Source organism: Delphinapterus leucas, chromosome 16 (assembly GCF_059928025.1).
Source record: "Delphinapterus leucas isolate spDelLeu-1000000601 "Yukka" chromosome 16, BTC_Dleu_Yukka2, whole genome shotgun sequence".
NCBI classification, from domain to species: Eukaryota; Metazoa; Chordata; class Mammalia; order Artiodactyla; family Monodontidae; genus Delphinapterus; species Delphinapterus leucas.
In genome coordinates, this window is record NC_143144.1 from 9,788,777 (window position 1) to 9,806,410 (window position 17,634).

A 17,634-nucleotide genomic window follows, 5' to 3' on the forward strand; every position below is an offset into this window, starting at 1 on the left:
TTCACTCAGATTTATTTATTTACTTATTTATTATTTAATGTGTTCATTCATTCATTTATTTATTTGCTGCACCTCGTGGCGCGCATAATCTTAGTTCCGCAACCAGGGACTCAACCAGGGCCCTTGGCAGTGAAAGCGCGGAGTCCTAACCATGGACCGCTAGGCGATTCCCTCTAGTTCACTCATTTTAACTCCTGTATATTATTTCATGGTATGAATTGTACCCAGACTCATTTGTCCATTCCTCCTGCTGGTAGTCACTTAGATTTTTTTTTCTGTTATGAACAATACTCGATGGACACATGTATTTCTAGTGTACATTCTCTCTCGAGCATATAAATAGATGTTGAATTTCTTAAGAAAACTGGGTTAAATACCTAAATAATCCTAGCAAAGAACTCTGATTGGTTTTATCCTTGTCCCATTTTTGTATCCCAGACTACAGGTCTGGATTTGTTTCTGTTTAGTCAATAGAGCCTCGAAAATGGGGCGAGGTGTTGGGTTAAAAGAACAAAAATAAAAAATGAAACATCTGCTTCCTTTTGAACTGGAGATGTGAAGGAAGCCTAAGGAGATAACGCCTTAGTCATTTTTAATAGCTGCTGGAATGTCTTAACTCAAATTATCATGAACTTTTCTCTGTGTAACCTGCCTATCAGAATCTGTGGGGAGAGCCGTGTCTTTTACCCATAATTTCAGGAACAAAAGGTTGATCCTGCCTGGGTTCATCTAGGCTGGGGATCAGCAAACTTTTTCTGTCAAGGGCCAGGTAGTAAATATTTCAGGCTTTACAGTCTCTACCACAACTACTGACCTCTGTCTTTGCAGAATGAAAACAGCCATAGGCTATTCATAAACTAGAGTATGAGTGTTCCAATAAAACTTTATTTACAAAAACAGGCAGTGGACCAGATTTGACCTGCAAGTCATAGTTTGTTGAGTCCAGTCCTAAGCAGAAGAAAACAATTTAGACCAGCAATATGTAGTATTGTATATAGAAATTTAAACTTTAATCTGATATTCTTCTCCTTTTAGATGGTCAATTATCCTAAAAACTGGTCACACCCAGTCCTGTTGAGAGTGCGAATAAATAATTATCAATACTATTATACACTGCCGGTAGGAGAGGTGCATCCATTTATATCCTCAACAACTATAAAGAGCTATGAGCCCCAACAGCGGCCACGTACTCCACAGGATACTGGGGACATGAAAATAAAGTGCACAGGCACCCTATGCTCAAGGCACTCAAGGCTAGTGAAGGGAGGCAGACATTGAAATAGCTTGTAATTGCTCAAAAAAGTGATGAAATGGAAATTTCCATGTATCTCTTATTGAAACATTGACAGTGGCATAAATATATTTTGCCAGCAACAGCAGCAGCAATTAAAATAAGTAACAACTCAACTGGCTAACTGCAGTCGGAGGCATCAGATACATCCTTAATCTCATGACAGGGTACCATGTGATTTCAGGAACTGAATCCAGGCTGGAGTCCATCGGGCTGACCTGGGTTTGAGACTTAGTTCTAGGACTTACTACCCCTGGGACCTTGATTGTGCTTTTATCTCTGCGTTTTAGCATCCTCTATGTAAATGGAAATAGTAATAGTACTTACTTTAAAGAGATGATTATGAACATTACATGAAATAGTGTAGGTAAAGCACCCAGCACACAGTAGGCTTCACGCAAATGGCAGCTAATTATACGTATTCATTCAACAGCATTTGTTGAGTGCCTCCTAAGTGCCAGGATCATTCCAGGTACTGAACTAGGGCTATCATTATCCTCATGATCTAATGAGATACCACGAAAGTCTCAACTTTAGGGCTTCCCTGGTGGCGCAGTGGCTGAGAGTCTGCCTGCCGATGCAAGGGACACGGGTTCGAGCCCTGGTCTGGGAGGATCCCACATGCCGCGGAGCAACTAGGCCCGCGAGCCACAACTACTGAGCCTGCGCGTCTGGAGCTTGTGCTCCGCAGCAAGAGAGGCCACGATAGTGAGAGGCCCGCACACTGCGATGAAGAATGGCCCCTGCTTGCCACAACTAGAGAAAGCCCTCACATAGAAACGAAGACCCAACACAGCAAAAATAAATAAATTAATTAATAAACTCCTACCCCCAACATCTAAAAAAAAAAAATTCTCAACTTTAGAAGCTGCACAGTCCAGGTGTAATAGGTGGTACACCCAATTCTGTGGAGTCCTCAGCCTGCCTCTTCCCACAACTGGTGGCCCTTCACCTCCTCCACCCCACCCCAGCACCATTCCCCGTGACTCTTAGGAATCTGTGATGGTTAATTTTAGGTGTCAACTTGACTGGGCCACAGGGTGCCCAGATATTTGGTCAAATATTATTCTGGGTGTTTCTCTGAGGGTGTTTCTGGCTGAGATTAACCTTTCACTCTGTAGACTGAGTAAAGCAGATGGCCTTCCCTTAGGTGGGTGGGCCTCATCCAATCAGTGGAGGGCCAGAATTGAACACAAAGGTGGACCCTTCCCCGAATAAGAAGGAATTCTCCCTTCCTGATGACTTATGGATGGAACATGAGCTTCTTCCTGCCTTTGGATTCAGACACTGGCTGGGTCTCCAGCTTGCCAACTACAACCCCTGAGACTTGCCAACGTCTATAGTTGTGTGGGACAATTCCTTCTGATAAATCTCTTTATATATGAATAAATATATTTCTCTCTCTCTCGCTATATATATATATACATATATATACACATACACACACACACACACACACACACACACATACACACATCCATTAGTTCTGTTTCTCTGCAGAACCCTAATACAGATAGTTCTTACCCTGTATTGCTCAAGTCACAGGGATGACCAGCCTCCAGGCTGCCAGCACAGTTCTGATCCAGGTGTGGGACCCCCAGAGTTGTGCAGTGTGCAACCCGCATTCTGAATACTGCAGCTGTACTCTGATCGCCCACCTCAACTCTCCATGGAGCCTCCCACGTCCCCACCTCGCCTTCTCTCCCAGGGCCATGTACTCAGTACTCATGGACAAGGCAATGACCCACCAACTCCAAACGTCCCCGACACCTTACCTCCAGGCACGCAATGGAAGCCGTCTCCCTGATAACCAGGTTTGCACTGGCACGTGAAGGACCCTGGAGTGTTGTAGCAGACGGCATCAGGGTGACATCGGCTTAGCTGGCATTCATCCACATCTGCAAGACAGCCACCAAGCCCAGGGATAGTGAGATTCCTTCTAGAATTCCTAGTTTCCAGAATAATATAAGCCACTTGCTCAACTTTTGGGGACTCAGTTTCTGATCTGGGAACAGTGATTTAGGAACTCATCAAACATTAATCATCAAAGCACTAACTCCTCCATTTCTATCCAGTGTGTGCTTACAAATGTGTTTCACTTGGATGTTTTCATGAAAAATCAAGCATGCAAAAGGAAAGACGAGAGGATCCTTTTTCATTATTTCCTTCCCATCATAAACGAGAGCTGCAGAAATGTCTGAGTTTGCAGACAGATGATTAACTGCTTGACAGAAAAATCTCAAAGACCAGAGAAAATTCACATGTTCAGTAACAAAGAGAAAGTATCTCAGAAATTATAATCTCTTAGAGAAGCTTGGACTTCCCAGAAATACTCCATGGTATAACGTTAAGTAATTTGGCAAACCGGGGGACCGGGGAACGGTGTTCAGAGTGATTTCACTTAAACTTATCTCTAAGAGCACCCTGGCTGCCAACAATGGACTGATCAGGGGTCTGAATTTTGTGGAACCATTTATTCTCTGCATCTGAAGTCATTTATTCAAAAAGGGGACTTCACATTTTTGGAACACAAGATTAGAGCAGGCCAGGTGAATGACTGTATGTATCTTATTAAATAAAAGGCTGGACTTTAAGCTCCATGTGTGTAAGGATTGTTTGTCTTTTCATGAAAGACAAACAATCTCCTCGGTCCCTAGCAGACAGCAGGTGTTTAATTATTGCCTGAACGAGCAAGTGACATGGAACAAAATGGTACAGGGAGGACAAGTGTCTTCCCCAATGAGAACAGCCCCCCAAAGAAAACACATAATTCAAATTACTAGAGATACAAAATACAGCCCATCTACTCAACAGAGTTGAGAGAAGAATTCTCTCTTTTTTTTTTTAAATTTTATTATTTATTTTTGGCTGTGTTGGGTCTTCGTTGCTGTGCGCGGGCTTTCTCTAGTTGGGGCGAGTGGGGGCTACTCTTCGTTGCAGTGCACGGGCTTCTCATCACGGTGGCTTCTCTTGTTGCGGAGCACGGGCTCTAGGCGCGGGGCTCACTAGTTGTGGCACATGGGCTCAGTAGTTGTGGCTCACGGGCTCTAGAGCACAGGCTCAGTAGTTGTGGCACACGGGCTTAGTTGCTCTGCAGCATGTGGGATCTTCCCGGACTGGGGATTGAACCCGTATCCCCTGCATTGGCAGGCAGATTCTTAACCACGGCGCCACCAGGGAAGCCCGAGAAGAATTCTCTTGAATTTGGAGTTGAGCCAGTAATTAGCATGTGGTAAGTATCACCCAGGGAATTTTTTCAGGTTACACAGGGAGGAAAGTCAGAGTGACCACGTACCTTGGCAGGCTCTGCCATCCCCAGAGAAGCCTGGCAGACAGGAGCAGGTGTAGGAGGAGCCTCCCAAATAGATGCACTGGGCCCGCTGAGAGATGTCACAGTCATGAAGGCCAGTCTCACAGTAGTTGATGGGGCGCTGGTCCACGACAGCTTCAGACAAAAGGTTGACACGCAATGTTTGGTAGAGTCCCCTGAGCAGTCCCAGGGCCCTTCCAAGCAGTGTAGTCCACTAAGGTGGACCATGTCTGGACCCCAGACCTCCAGACATCTCTTCAGGTTCATCCCTGCTCCCCGCTGGATGGTACCCCTGGCTCTCCTCCTGTTTCCTCCCACCTGGATCCCACCTCTGATAAGTCTTCACAGCCTGCCACTGCAGGGGGTCAACCGGCCTGGCTCTCGACCTCAGCTTCGCCCAGGGCTCTGTCTCAGGCCACTCTCCACACCTGGTCCCCGAAATCCAACTTTCCCTTCATCTGGATGTGGAGGTGGAATCTGCAGGTAGACACGCTTCCCGCGGCACCTCTGTTGGTGGAGCGTTTGGAGCTGAGGATCTGAGACTTCCACGGCTCACTGGGCAGGTGGAATATTCACTACGAATGCCAAAGTCACCCACGTCCCACCAAGGAAGGTGAAATAAACTTTCCCAGGGAAGTGAGACGGGGATGGTAGAATGACTGTGGGCCTCTGGGGTGGGCAGCCCTGGGTTTCTACTAGGTGCATGAGTCCACCATATGGCTTTGGGTAAATCATATAACTTCTCGGAGCCACGATTTCTTCCTCTGTAGAACAGGAATGACTTCCAGCTTGCCAAGCATGGGGAGGCCCAGTAGATGGGACTATTATTTTCTAAAGGGTCCTGATGACAAGACTCAGAGAATGAGATTGTAGGAAGTAGGCATGTGACATAGAGGCTAGAAAATCATACCCCATCTTGGGCTGTTGCCTCAAGATGAAAGTCAAGGACTAAGGTCTAGGGGGTGATTTCCAATAGCTGGTTCAGATACTCTGCGGTTTGTAAGGCACTTTAACTTCTGGTCTTAAAGCTCTAAGGCCCAGGTCAGAGTCCTGGCCCTCACGATGCCAGAACAGAACACTTTCTTCCTGCAAGGAGGCCCTCAGGGTTTAGATGATCCTGGATACAGGAGGACTCCTCAACTTTATCCTCAATGAGTCCTCCCAAGATTAATTCCAGTGCATCCTGCCTCAAGTGCTTCGGCAGAGAGAGTGCCAAGCACTGTCCGGGGACAGGTAAAGAAGAGGATCCTCTTCAAAGGTCTGTGCCCATGAGAGGTTAGCAAGGTACCGTATTGGCGGATGGAGGCCCAGCCTGTGAACTGAGCAGTTTAGACTCCTGAAGTTGGACTGTTAACTAACTCCCACGGGACAGGGACCATGGAACCAAGTCTGTGGGCCAAAGGGTTACTGGATTTTAAATTGCTACAAGTGGTCCAAATTTCTTTCCAGACAACAGTAGCCCAGATTACACTGAACCAAACCAAGGACACACTGTTTCCTTGGGCCACTCCTGTCTTCTCTCACTTTTCATCGTTTCTAACATTCTTCGCCTCTCCAGGGTCCTCTTTCCCCCAACTCCTTCGGCTCGCAAAGTGTGAAAGGGACACTCTCGGAGAATTGGGACCAAAAAAAATGTAGGGGAAATATACCCAGACAGAACAACCAGGAAAGGAGTCTCACTTCTCTTCCATAAAATATTCATGTCATTAGAGTGCATAAGTGACCATTTTACACATTGTGTTCGCTCCAGCCTCACTGTGCCCCACCCTTGGTAACAGGGGAGGACCTTGCCGCAACATGGGTAGGTCCTAATGTCCCCTGCCCTGCCATCACCTTCACCTTTGCTTCTTTTTTTGGCCAAGCCGCTTGGCTTACAGGATCTCAGTTCCCCGACCAGGAACTGAGCCCCGGGCCCACGGCAGTGAAAGTGCAGAGTCCTAACCACTGGACCACCAGGGAATTCCCACACCTATGCTTCTATAATCCTCAAACCCTTTCTAGAAAAAGGTAGTTTATAATTTAATTTTTTTTAATTTATTTATTTTTGGCTGCGTTGGGTCTTCATTGCTTTCCCTAGGCTTTCTCTAGTTGCGGTAAGCAGGGGTTACTCTTCGTTGCAGTGCGCGGGCTTCTCATTGTGGTGTCTTCTCTTGTTGTGGAGCACGGGCTCTAGGTGTGCGGGCTGCAATAGCTGTGGCTCGCGGGCTCTAAAGCACAGGCTTAGTAGTTGGGGTGCACGGGCTTAGTTGCTCTGTGGCATGTGGGATCTTCCCGGACCAGGGCTCTAACCCATGTCCCCTGCATTGGCAGGCGGATTCTTAACCACTGCGCCAGCAGGGATGCCCCTATAATTTAATTTTTTTAATCACGTTTTCCTTTATGTAAGATCATTTTTCACGCCAGAGCAATTTTCTTCTGAGGGAAGCTTTAGAACTTTACAACTCCAAACAATTTAGTTCTACCTTTTTCATTTTCAAAGTATACAAAGCATTTTTTTTCTTTTTCTTTCTTTATTTTTTTAACATCTTTATTGGAGTAGAATTGCTTTACAATGGTATGTTAGTTTCTGCTGTATAACAAAGTGAATCAGCTATACGTATACATATACCCCCATATCCCCTCCCTCTTGAGTCTCCCTCCCACCCTCCCTATCCCACCCCTCTAGGTGGTCGCAAAGCACCGAGCTGATCTCCCTGTGCTATGCGGCTGCTTCCCACTAGCTATCTATTTTACATTTGGCAGTGTATATTTTTAAGCAAAATATACAACAACACGAAGGAGACCTTTTCACTGATTTACACAAGAGCGGCCACCAGCACATCCAGCTGTGCTTCCCTCAAAGGCTCCTAACCCCACAGGCTGGCAATCTCCTACAATTCTCACCCTGTCTGTCAACTAGCAGGGGGTACAGGGTGGGAGGGAGGGGAAAGTTTTGGAGAGGACAGAAAATCAGGCTCAAAATGGGATTTAAAACCAGTATGGAGGTTCCTTAAAAAACTAAAAATAGAATTCCCACATGACCCAGCAATCCCATTACTGGGCATATACCCAGAGAAAACCATAATTCAAAAGGAGACATGCACCCCAATGTTCATTGCAGCACTACTTACAATAGCCAGGTCATGGAAGCAACCTAAGTGCCCATCAATAGACGAATGGATAAAGAAGATGTGGCGCATATATACAATGGAATATTACTCAGCCATAAAAAGGAACGAAATTGGGTCATTTGTAGAGACGTGGATGGATCTAGAGACTGTCATACAGAGTGAAGTAAGTCAGAAAGAGAAAAACAAATAACGTATATTAACACATATATGTGGAACCTAGAAAAATGGTACAGATGAACCGGTTTGCAGGGCAGAAAGTGAGACACAGATGTAGAGCACAAATATATGGACACCAAGGGGGGAAAGTGGCGGGGTGGGTGGAGGTGGTGGTGGGATGAATTGGGAGACTGGATTGACATATATACACTACTATGTATAAAATAGATTAACTAGTGAAAACCTACTGTACAGCACAGGGAATTCTACTCAGTGCTCTGCGGTGACCTAAATGGGAAGGAAATCCAAAAAAGAGGGGATATATGTATACGTATAGCTGATTCACTTTGCTGTACAGCAAAAACTAACACATTGTAAAGCAACTATACTCCAATAAAAGTTAATTTTAAAAAATTAATTATAATTACATGGTCAGTTGGGGTTTTACTTTTCTAGCTCCTGCATTTCTGAAGAGAACCCTGGACTGTGACCTGGCATGGGCAGAGCCGAGGAACTGCCCTGAGATGCTGCCACCCAATGTGACATTGGTCCCCGAGAGACACCTGCAAGGCTGGCTGGGGCCAGGAAATGAGACAACGCGGAGAAGGGAGGTGATGCCAAGAAGGAAGGACAAAACGAGGGAAAGAAGCCACGTGTTTCAAGGAGAGAAAAGGGCGGGGAATAAAGAGCCTTTAGGAGAGTGGTTTCACAGCCTCTAGTTACTTTAAGTTCTGAGAAAAAGATCACAAAGATGAATGATTCACAATAATTTTTCCTAACAACATGACAAGAGAGGGAGGGGGAGAACAGGAATGCTGGGTGAGCCAGGCTGAGCCTTTAGCCTAAGCCCAGCCCTGTTCCCCCGACCGATGGGCAGGTGCATGGTGCCGTGCACTGTACAACTCAGGGTCCCAACCTACCCATGCTCCATACATGCCATGTATCACAGGGGGCAACTGTGGATAAAGGTGATTTGCAGGCCAGCTGAGGCTCTTTTCCTTTGTGTCAGCATACTTTGCACATTCCAATTAACTAAAAGTTTGCACCCAGTGGAAAAGAGAAAGTCACAGGCTTGCAGAAAATGACAAAGATGGAAATCCACAAAGCAGCCCCTCCCCTAATGGATATCCATCCTCATGGAAAGACAGTCACCTCTGGCCATCCACACACCCTGCATGAGCGCCCAGCCCCTCACAGTTGTCAGGACACAGAGCCGGCCTCCTAAACCATCCAGATTCTTTCCTCATCCTTCCCTGCTCTGACCTGACAGACATCGGTCCCAGCCTGGGCTTCAACCCAGGACATAGCTTTAACAAGGAATTCTGGGAGAGTGAAACTGACCAGTAAATTATCCAGTGAGGAGCCAGACTCTGTGTGTGAATGCATTCAGGCAGACTTGGTTTCACCCAGTGAGCCATCTCTCTATGAAGTAAGTCTCAAAGGAGCCAATTAAAAGAGGCAAAAAGCCAAGTCGGATGGAATTGCACAGGGGGCCACAGGCAGGGGGAGAATCAGGAAACCTAGACGCCAGGTCTTGGTGGAACTTAATGATCTTCAGGTGGTTTTCACACTTGCTTCTGAGAGGGGGGAATCCATTATTCAAACAAAATCTTACTCAGAAATTGATATACAGGAAAATGAAATAGTCCTTGCATCCCCATTGGCAGATCCTGGGGTATCTCCAAGGGCTCCATGGGACACAGGAAGCCCATGATGCAGTCTAATCACCTCATTTTACAGGTGAGGAACGGAGGCCCAGAGAGGTTGTCTTCCTCAAAATCAAATGCCTAGGAGTAGACGTTTGCCCACCACCTGTCCTGCACCCCACCCTAGCCCTTCCGTGAGGGTGGATCCCAGGAATGGCTGGAGACAGAAACTGAGGACACAACATGCCTCACACACGTCTGCCCCAGGACTGTCCACGTCACCACCCAAGGGGTAAAGGATCCACCACCAAAGGTTGAGCCGAAATATAATGCAAATGGTGCTGCCACAAAAAATAGATCTTTGAACCTCCTTCGTCTCAAAAAGCAGAGAAGGAAGTCAGGCCAAATTCACAGAAATTGTTGTTCTTTATGGAAAAAAAAAAGAAGAAGTAACTTTAGCAGAGCTGAAATCTCAGCTCTGTGCAAAGGGGACTGGCTGTCTCTCAGTTCACAGATGTTTGGGTCATACTCAAAATATGAGAACGGCCTGTTCCCTCCGCCCTCAAGACACCATCTCACCCTAGGACCTTGGCGGCCTCATCTGAATTTCAAGACAGAGCAAACAGAAAGCATGCTAGGGTTTAGTAAACAGCAAGGAAAGGAAAAGGAGATGGTTCACTGATGCAGTAAAAGAGGAATCTGTTTTAAATTGGGAAGAAATGTTGAGTTCAGATGGCCCCTTTAGCATGCTGCCCTCCAGACCTGGAAATCTCTAAGAATCTTTGAACTTGAAATTCTTGGAAACAACAGGTCAAAGTGCAGCAGTCGGAAAAAGTGGGGAAATTTAAACAATCTGGCTCTTTGGAGTTGGGCCATCACCATCATCACCAAAATTATCAGCAACCTAAAGTATAATTAGCCTAATTAATAGGCTTAACTTCTAACTTTGATAGGCTATGAAGTTATGCTAGTACCTGTGGCTTGTAAAATGGAAATCCGTAAATAGAAAGGCTCCAAATGGAGTTTTAGATGTAAATCAGGAAGAATTCAATCTAAGGCAGGTACACAAATGCCTATAAGGTGTTCCCTCCACATGAATCCCAAGGCCACTAATTATAAGGAGAAACATGTCTAATTGTTTGAATAGCTATTAAAAGAATAATGGAAAGAATTAAAAGGAATTTTATAAGAAGGGAAAGGTATTACCAGTGTAGACAGGCAACACTGCTTATTCCTTGTACCTGTGACTCTCCAGGCAGTCGGAGGGAAGGAATGAAGTCTGATTCACCTTTGTAAACTGTCCTCCCCAACAGTACAGGGAACCTTCCATCTCAGCCAGTACAACTACCTGGGGCAATACCATTCACACAGGTGCTGACATACGTCATGTGAATTACTCGTGTTGAAAAGTCACCCACAGAACTTACCCACACACGTTCCCTCCTCTGAAAACCGGTAACCCTCCACACACTCGCATCGGAAAGTTCCTGGGTGGTTATTGCAGATTGCGTGGCTCCCACACACCGAGGGCTGCTCTGAACATTCGTCAATATCTACGGCCAAAAACATGTTTTTAAGACTTATTTATTGATTTATTTATTTTTGGCCTCGCCGCTCAGCTTGGGGGATCTTAGTTCCCCGACCAGGGATCGAACCCAGGCCCCCTGCAGTGTAAGCGCCAAGTCTTAACCACTGGACTGTCAGGGAATTCCTCCCAAATTTTTGTTTGAATGCAGACTCTTAAAAAAAAAAACACCTCTTCAAACACCACTAAACATAATAAAATAGAAAGCATTTTGGCATGCAAATGGATCCACTTTAAAACACACCTTTTTATATTCCAAAAATGATGTGAAAGAAATCTTTTTTTCTGTGCATAATTTGAGAGTGATCCCAAGGCCCTCCTCCTAAATAAATGTGTACTCCCCGCTCCCCGCCCAACCTGCCCTGCCTTTTGGAGTTAGTTGCTGAGCCTGGCACCCACTAACATCAGATGGGCAAATACGTGTTAGAAAGACGTGCAGACAAGTCTCCAGACTCTGAATAAGGTTCCTAAACTACAAAACGTAATTAAATATGCTCTTGTTCAAAAATATTTCCTTTCTCCAACGATACTGACAAAGCAAAGTGGGACCGTTTAAAGCCTAATTGTGACTCTTGGAATGTTATCCTGAGCTTAATGCACTAACAGGAAAACCATTAACTCATAAGATTGTGAGTGATGCTCTCCCACAGGACAATACTGTGGCCATCGCGTGGGGTGAGTGGAACAAAGGAACGCATGCTCCGGAGCTGGACACAGCTAGGTTCAAATCCTGCCTCCTTTCCTTACCAGCTTGTGTGGTCCTGGGCAAGTTGCCTCACTACTCTGCCTCAGTTTCCCCATTGGTGAGTACTCACGCTACTATTCATCTTGAGGGGTTCTACTGAAGATTACAGAAAATGGATGTAAGCCTAGCCTGCTTGAGAAATGTACCTATTGGGACTTCCCGGGCCATCCGGCGGTTAAGACTCCGTGCTCCCAATTCAGGGGGCACGGGTTTGATCCCTGGTTGGGAAACTAAGGTCCTGCATGCCACGGGGTGCGGCCAAAAAATAAGAAGAAATTAAAAAAAAAAAAGAAATGTACCTATTATTATTATCCTACACTACCAGCCACAGGGGTGTTCCGATTCTAGGAACATAGCCCTCAGATGGCCACTGGCATTGGAGGCCAGTCTGTGGCTACCACTACAGGAAGGCTGGTTGGCCCAGATAAGAAATCAAGCTACTCTGTCATCACCTGGGTCACCTGTCCACTAATGGATTGAAATAAATACGGTCACACAAGATCCTTCTGTGCCAACCTCACTCTCAGAGTGCACAGGTACTTCTGGCATTTTTAGAACTCTTGGAGATGCATGTGAGGAAGATTTTATAGTGGCTGAGACCACACAACCCCCTCCCCCTCTCAGCTGCCCCTCCTCAATTCCATCATGAGAATCTTCCTCATGCTCCACCTCCGATGGCCAGTCCAGCCGGTCTCTTCACTAGTGAGGCAAAAGCCCTGCTGGCTTTTTGGACTATATTGCACAAGACAGGCATTTTTGCCACTTCAGCCCCATAGCTGGACCTATACTCAGAAAAAAACCCAAACCAAATGGCATTCAGCTTTTGAAACTACACTGCAATATAAGTTTCTGTGACGTGTTTAAGATACAAGATCTTGGGGCTTCCTTGGTGGCGCAGTGGTTAAGAATCCGCCTGCCAATGCAGGGGACACGGGTTCGAGCCCTGGTCCAGGAAGATCCCACATGCCACGGAGCAACAAAGCCCGTGAGCCACAACTACTGAGCCCATGTGCCACAACTACTGAAACTTGTGTGCCTAGAGTCCGTGCTCTGCAACAAGAGAAGCCACCGCGGTGAGAAGCCCACGCACCGCAACAAAGAGTAGCCCCTGCTCGCTGCAACAAGAAAAAAGCCCACACGCAGCAAGGAAGAACCAACACAGCCAATAATTAATTAATTTTTAAAAAGACACAAGATCTCATATCACTTATATGTGGAATCTAAAATTTGGCACAAATGAACCTATCTACAAAACAGAAACAGACTCACAGGCATAGAGAACAGACTTGTGGTTGCCAAGGGGGAGTGGGGGAGGGGGGAGGGAGAGGGATGGACTGGGAGTTTGGGGTTAGTAGATGCAAACTATTACGTTTAGAATGGATAAACAACAAGGTCCTGCTGTATAGCACAGGGAACTATATTCAGTATCCTGCGATAAACCATAATGAAAAAGAATATAAAAAAAGAACGTATATATGTGTATAACTGAGTCACTTTGCTGTACAGCAGAACTTAACACGACACTGTAAATCAACTATACTGCAGTTAAAAAAAAAAGATCTCAGACCAGAATACGGCTCCAGGCACAGCTGGAAGGTTACAGAACAAAGACCCTGCCTCTTAACGAGCTGGAGCTGGGATGGGGGTAGAGGGATATTCAGCAAGTGTGGACTTTCCAGCTCCAACCACCAGCTGCTGCTTCAACAACACGGGCGAAAAAGATCATTCTGCTTCACTATGTTCTGCACTACAGCTCTCAGAGGACACTACAGGCCAGATGTCTGGACACGCTGTGCAAACTGCAGGGATCCACAGCTGAGGCTCAACTGCCAAAGCACAAGAGCACAGAGCAGCAGTTTTCAATCAAAGGGACAGAACACCATCACCAGGGGAAATTTTCCAAGCTTCATTCCACCCCTAGAAGGTTTATGGAAATGGAAACTGCGTGTTTCAAGAAAGCTTCTTAGGTGATTGGAAGGATGCTCATCCTGCACACCCTACCTGGAGAACCACGGCAAACAGGACCTGGGGGCCCGTGGGATGAGGAGGGGGATGGTCCCCTAGCACTACCCCCACCTCCATGCAGGTCTACACATAAAATCCAAGCTAGGCGACTCCTTTTCTTTTAGAGCAAAACCCTAGCCATCCCCCTGCTATTATTTCACGGTCCTTACAGTTTGGAGATTCTTCCTAATGCCTAATTTAAACCCTCCCCTCTGTAATTGGAGGCTAGGACTCTAATCCATTCTTTAGTAGAAACGGTGAACTAGTGATAACTGTTCCTTATAAAAGATCACAATATCTGCTTGAAGGTTATTGTTCTTATTAGTCACGATCTCGTCAACGTCTTCCCTGGGAAGAGGTTTCCTTTCACATAAATCATTCCCTAACCCAACAGGAAAATCCTGGATTATCCTTGTAATCACTGCTTCCTTTTTGACTTTTTTTCAGAGTGGCTACTTTTCAACAACTCTAAGTTTCTCTAAAATGTGTCCTTTTCATAAACACCAGGCTGTTATTGGAGAAGAGTCTCAGGATTTATTTGTTAAATGCCTTGTGCGCACTCAATGAGAGACTGTGCAAAACCCTCTCTTACAGCCTCCCAACTGAGAAATATAGAGAAGCCATTCTGTCAGGCACCAGAGCTCTTGTGATTCAACTGGAAATCTCCAAATTAGCTCGCAGGGTCACTCTGCAGTGTCTAATCAAGCCCAGCCTTACTTTGAATGTCATCTATCATTATATCAACGCTACACACACTGAAGGAAAAAGGCTCACCCTCATTCTCTTCAGAGGCACTTTCCGGGTCAAAATAATATGTGAAGTGATCTGCTTAATGCAATTTCCTATCAACAGCCCAGTGTCTCAATGCATTAACACTACGAGGCTTATTCTCGTGACCCAGAACAGAAAGTAGCCTGACTAGGAATATACCCACATTCCATGGTGCAAATCTGCCAGGGCAAAAGCAAGTGCGCACAAACACCTGTCTTCCTGGGCCAACACATCGGAGGGGTTTCCACGATAGCAACAGATTCCATCCATAAAGCAGGGCTGGTTGTGCCTTGGGAAAATGAAGCAAGCAGTCCCACCACAAGCTCAGGCACCAAAAGCAGAATTAGCCAGAGGTTATGGGTCAGCAGGTTGCGGTAGCTCCACGTTTTACTAATACAGTAATTCCCCTACATACGAATGAGTTCCATTCCAAGAGTGCGTTTGTAAGTCCAATTTGTTCGTAAGTCCAACAAACTTAGCCTAGGTACCCAACTACCACAAGCATCTATATACCACTGATTTTACGCATGCTTCCGGACATCTGGCCTTGAAATAAAGACACTGTACTACCATACTCTATACAGTACTGTACAGTAAAGTACACAAAAGCACAGCCACTTATAGAGGATGCACGCACGTGACAATGTACACCAGACACATGAACTAACTTACATGACGGGACACGCGAATGCACATTTGCAGCTTTGAAGGTTCGCAACTTGAAGGCTTGTATGTAGGGGACGTACTGTATTCAGTTGGCTTATGAAGCTGAAGCACAGCTACATAAAGACTAAGGAGGTACAGGCTGGAGAAATGGGGGCACCTCATCCCTTCGTGGTGTCCATCACCATCACCATCATCATGGCCTGGGAGGTCTCTGCTCACACACACACAGTACCACAGTTTCAAAGTGGCCTGAGCCAATTTAGCCATTCAAGACTGTTGGGCTCTTTGGGGAAACACCGGGGGAACTCTGATGATCAGAGGTGAGTAGGAACTATGTCCCCTGCCCAGTGGTACGTTACAAGGGAAGCGAGTCTCAGATTGAATTCTACCACACGGACCAAGTCCTCAGCGAGCTGGCTAAACAGCGGTACAAGCTGTTCCCGTAAGCCCAGTCCCTGCTCTCCATCCTTTCAGACGTTCCAATGAGCACCTCACATAAATTTCACTCTGAAGTAACTGCAGCAATACCCCAGCAGCAGGATCTGCTAACCGTCACGTGAAATCAGCACACTAAAGCTGCCATTCACTGGAGGCATCCAATGGATTCAATTCAACGGATTCCGGACCCAAGGCATCGTTCCCAAATTCCAAGGCTGCTGGGCTCCCCAGATTCTTATGCCCCAGTCATTCAAGGGGGCTGCTCATCATTCTGGCCAAAGAGACATGTGCACACCCCCCATTTCACTAGGGAAGCTTACTTCTAGCACTCCTTGCGTTTGCTGGTGAGCCCCTGTGGCAGGTTTAGGAAGCTCTGACATTCTTACCCTAGTTGCCTCTGCTGTATGGACTCTTCATGGAGTCAGGAGTCAACTAACCGCCTTTTGGCGGTGGATTAAAATTTAGTAACAAACATAAATATCAATCTGTCTACGTGAAAGTATTTAAAGTGAAATTATAAGCAATAAAATAAGTACAGTGAAGACAGTATAATATACGCACTTGAGTCAGAGACTCAAGGTCCAACGTTCCAATGTCCCTGGCTCATCTGTAAAAACAGGAATAGACCTCCCAGCCATTAGGATGGCCGCTATCCAAAAAACAAAACAAGTGTTGGCAAGAATGCGGAGAAATTGCAGCCCTTGTGCACTGGCGATGGGATATAAAATGGTGCAGCTGCTGGGGAAGACATATGACGGTTCTTCGAAAAAAATCACACACAGAATTGATGTGACCCAGCAATTCCACTTCTGGGTATATTCCCCAAAAGAGTTGAAAGAAGGGTCTCAACAGATATTTGTACCCCATGTGCATAGCAGCATAATTCACGACAGAAAAAGAATTGAAGCAACCCAAGTGCCTATAGACAAATGAATGGATTGAAAAGAAAAAGGAGTATGTGTATGCAATGGAATATTTCGCAGCCTTCAAAAGAAGGGAAATTCTGACCCAGGCTACAACATGGATGAACCTTGGGGCCACTATGCTAAGTGAAAGAAGCCAGATACAGCAAAGGGCAAATACTGTATGTTTCCACTTACACGAGTTACCTAGAATCATCAGATTTGTAGCAAGTGTTATAGAATGGTGGTTGCCAGGGGCTGGCGGTGGAGGGGAGGGATGGGAAGTTGTTATTTAATGGGAATAGAGTTTCCGTTTTGCAAATGAAAAGAGTTGTGGAGATGGATGGTGGTGATGGTCACACAACAATGTAAATGTACTTAATGCTGCTGAACCGTACACTTAAAAATAGTTGGAATGATCAATTTTATATTATGTGCATTTTACCACAATTAAAAATAATTTTTAAAAGACAGAAATGAAAGAATCTATCTCATTAGAGTTGCTGAATTAAATCAGTGTTTGTGAAGCACCTAACACAACAACGCCTGGGTACGTCGCAGCTGGAGTCATATTATGTGTGTTATAAACAGCGCTGACTTCCCCCTCCTTTAAGCCCATGTATTCTCGACGTGAAGTGGAGTGTGGCCTTATAAATTCTACTCTGCTGCTTAGAGTCAGGGCATCTGACCAGATGAAGGAAGGGCCAGGACCCCTAACATCACGGAGGGAACACTGAGCGTGACCATCAGTGTTTATCTCACCAGTGCTGCCTCTTCCTCGCCCCTCTGCTGTAGAGGATCTGTTTCTGCAGCCCCCCACCCCACTGCCCACCACCACCAAGTCAGAGTGGACGACTGTACCGTAGCAGGTCTGTCCGTCTCCCCGGAAGCCGATGGAACACTCGCAGGTGAACTGGGTCCCGGGGCCGGGGCGACAGGCTGCATTGCTGTCACACCCATGAGTGCCGATGTAGCAAGGATTCTGAAGGGCATCAGGGGAGCCGTCTGTG

The 17,634-nt window shown here is 46.0% G+C and overlaps 1 protein-coding gene across 2 annotated transcripts in view; it reads right to left on the reverse strand.

Annotated features, from left to right (window-relative positions):
- Nucleotides 1–17,634, reverse strand: part of NID1 (nidogen 1) — a 96,976-nt gene that overhangs the window by 37,637 nt on the left and 41,705 nt on the right. For both annotated transcript variants that reach the window (XM_022553117.3, XM_022553118.3), the window contains exons 9-12: nt 17,486–17,629; nt 10,941–11,066; nt 4,587–4,736; nt 3,067–3,189 (exon numbers count right to left, since the gene is read on the reverse strand). In XM_022553117.3, the coding sequence (XP_022408825.3) occupies nt 3,067–3,189; nt 4,587–4,736; nt 10,941–11,066; nt 17,486–17,629 (543 nt within the window). The remainder of the gene's footprint in view (nt 1–3,066; nt 3,190–4,586; nt 4,737–10,940; nt 11,067–17,485; nt 17,630–17,634) is intronic.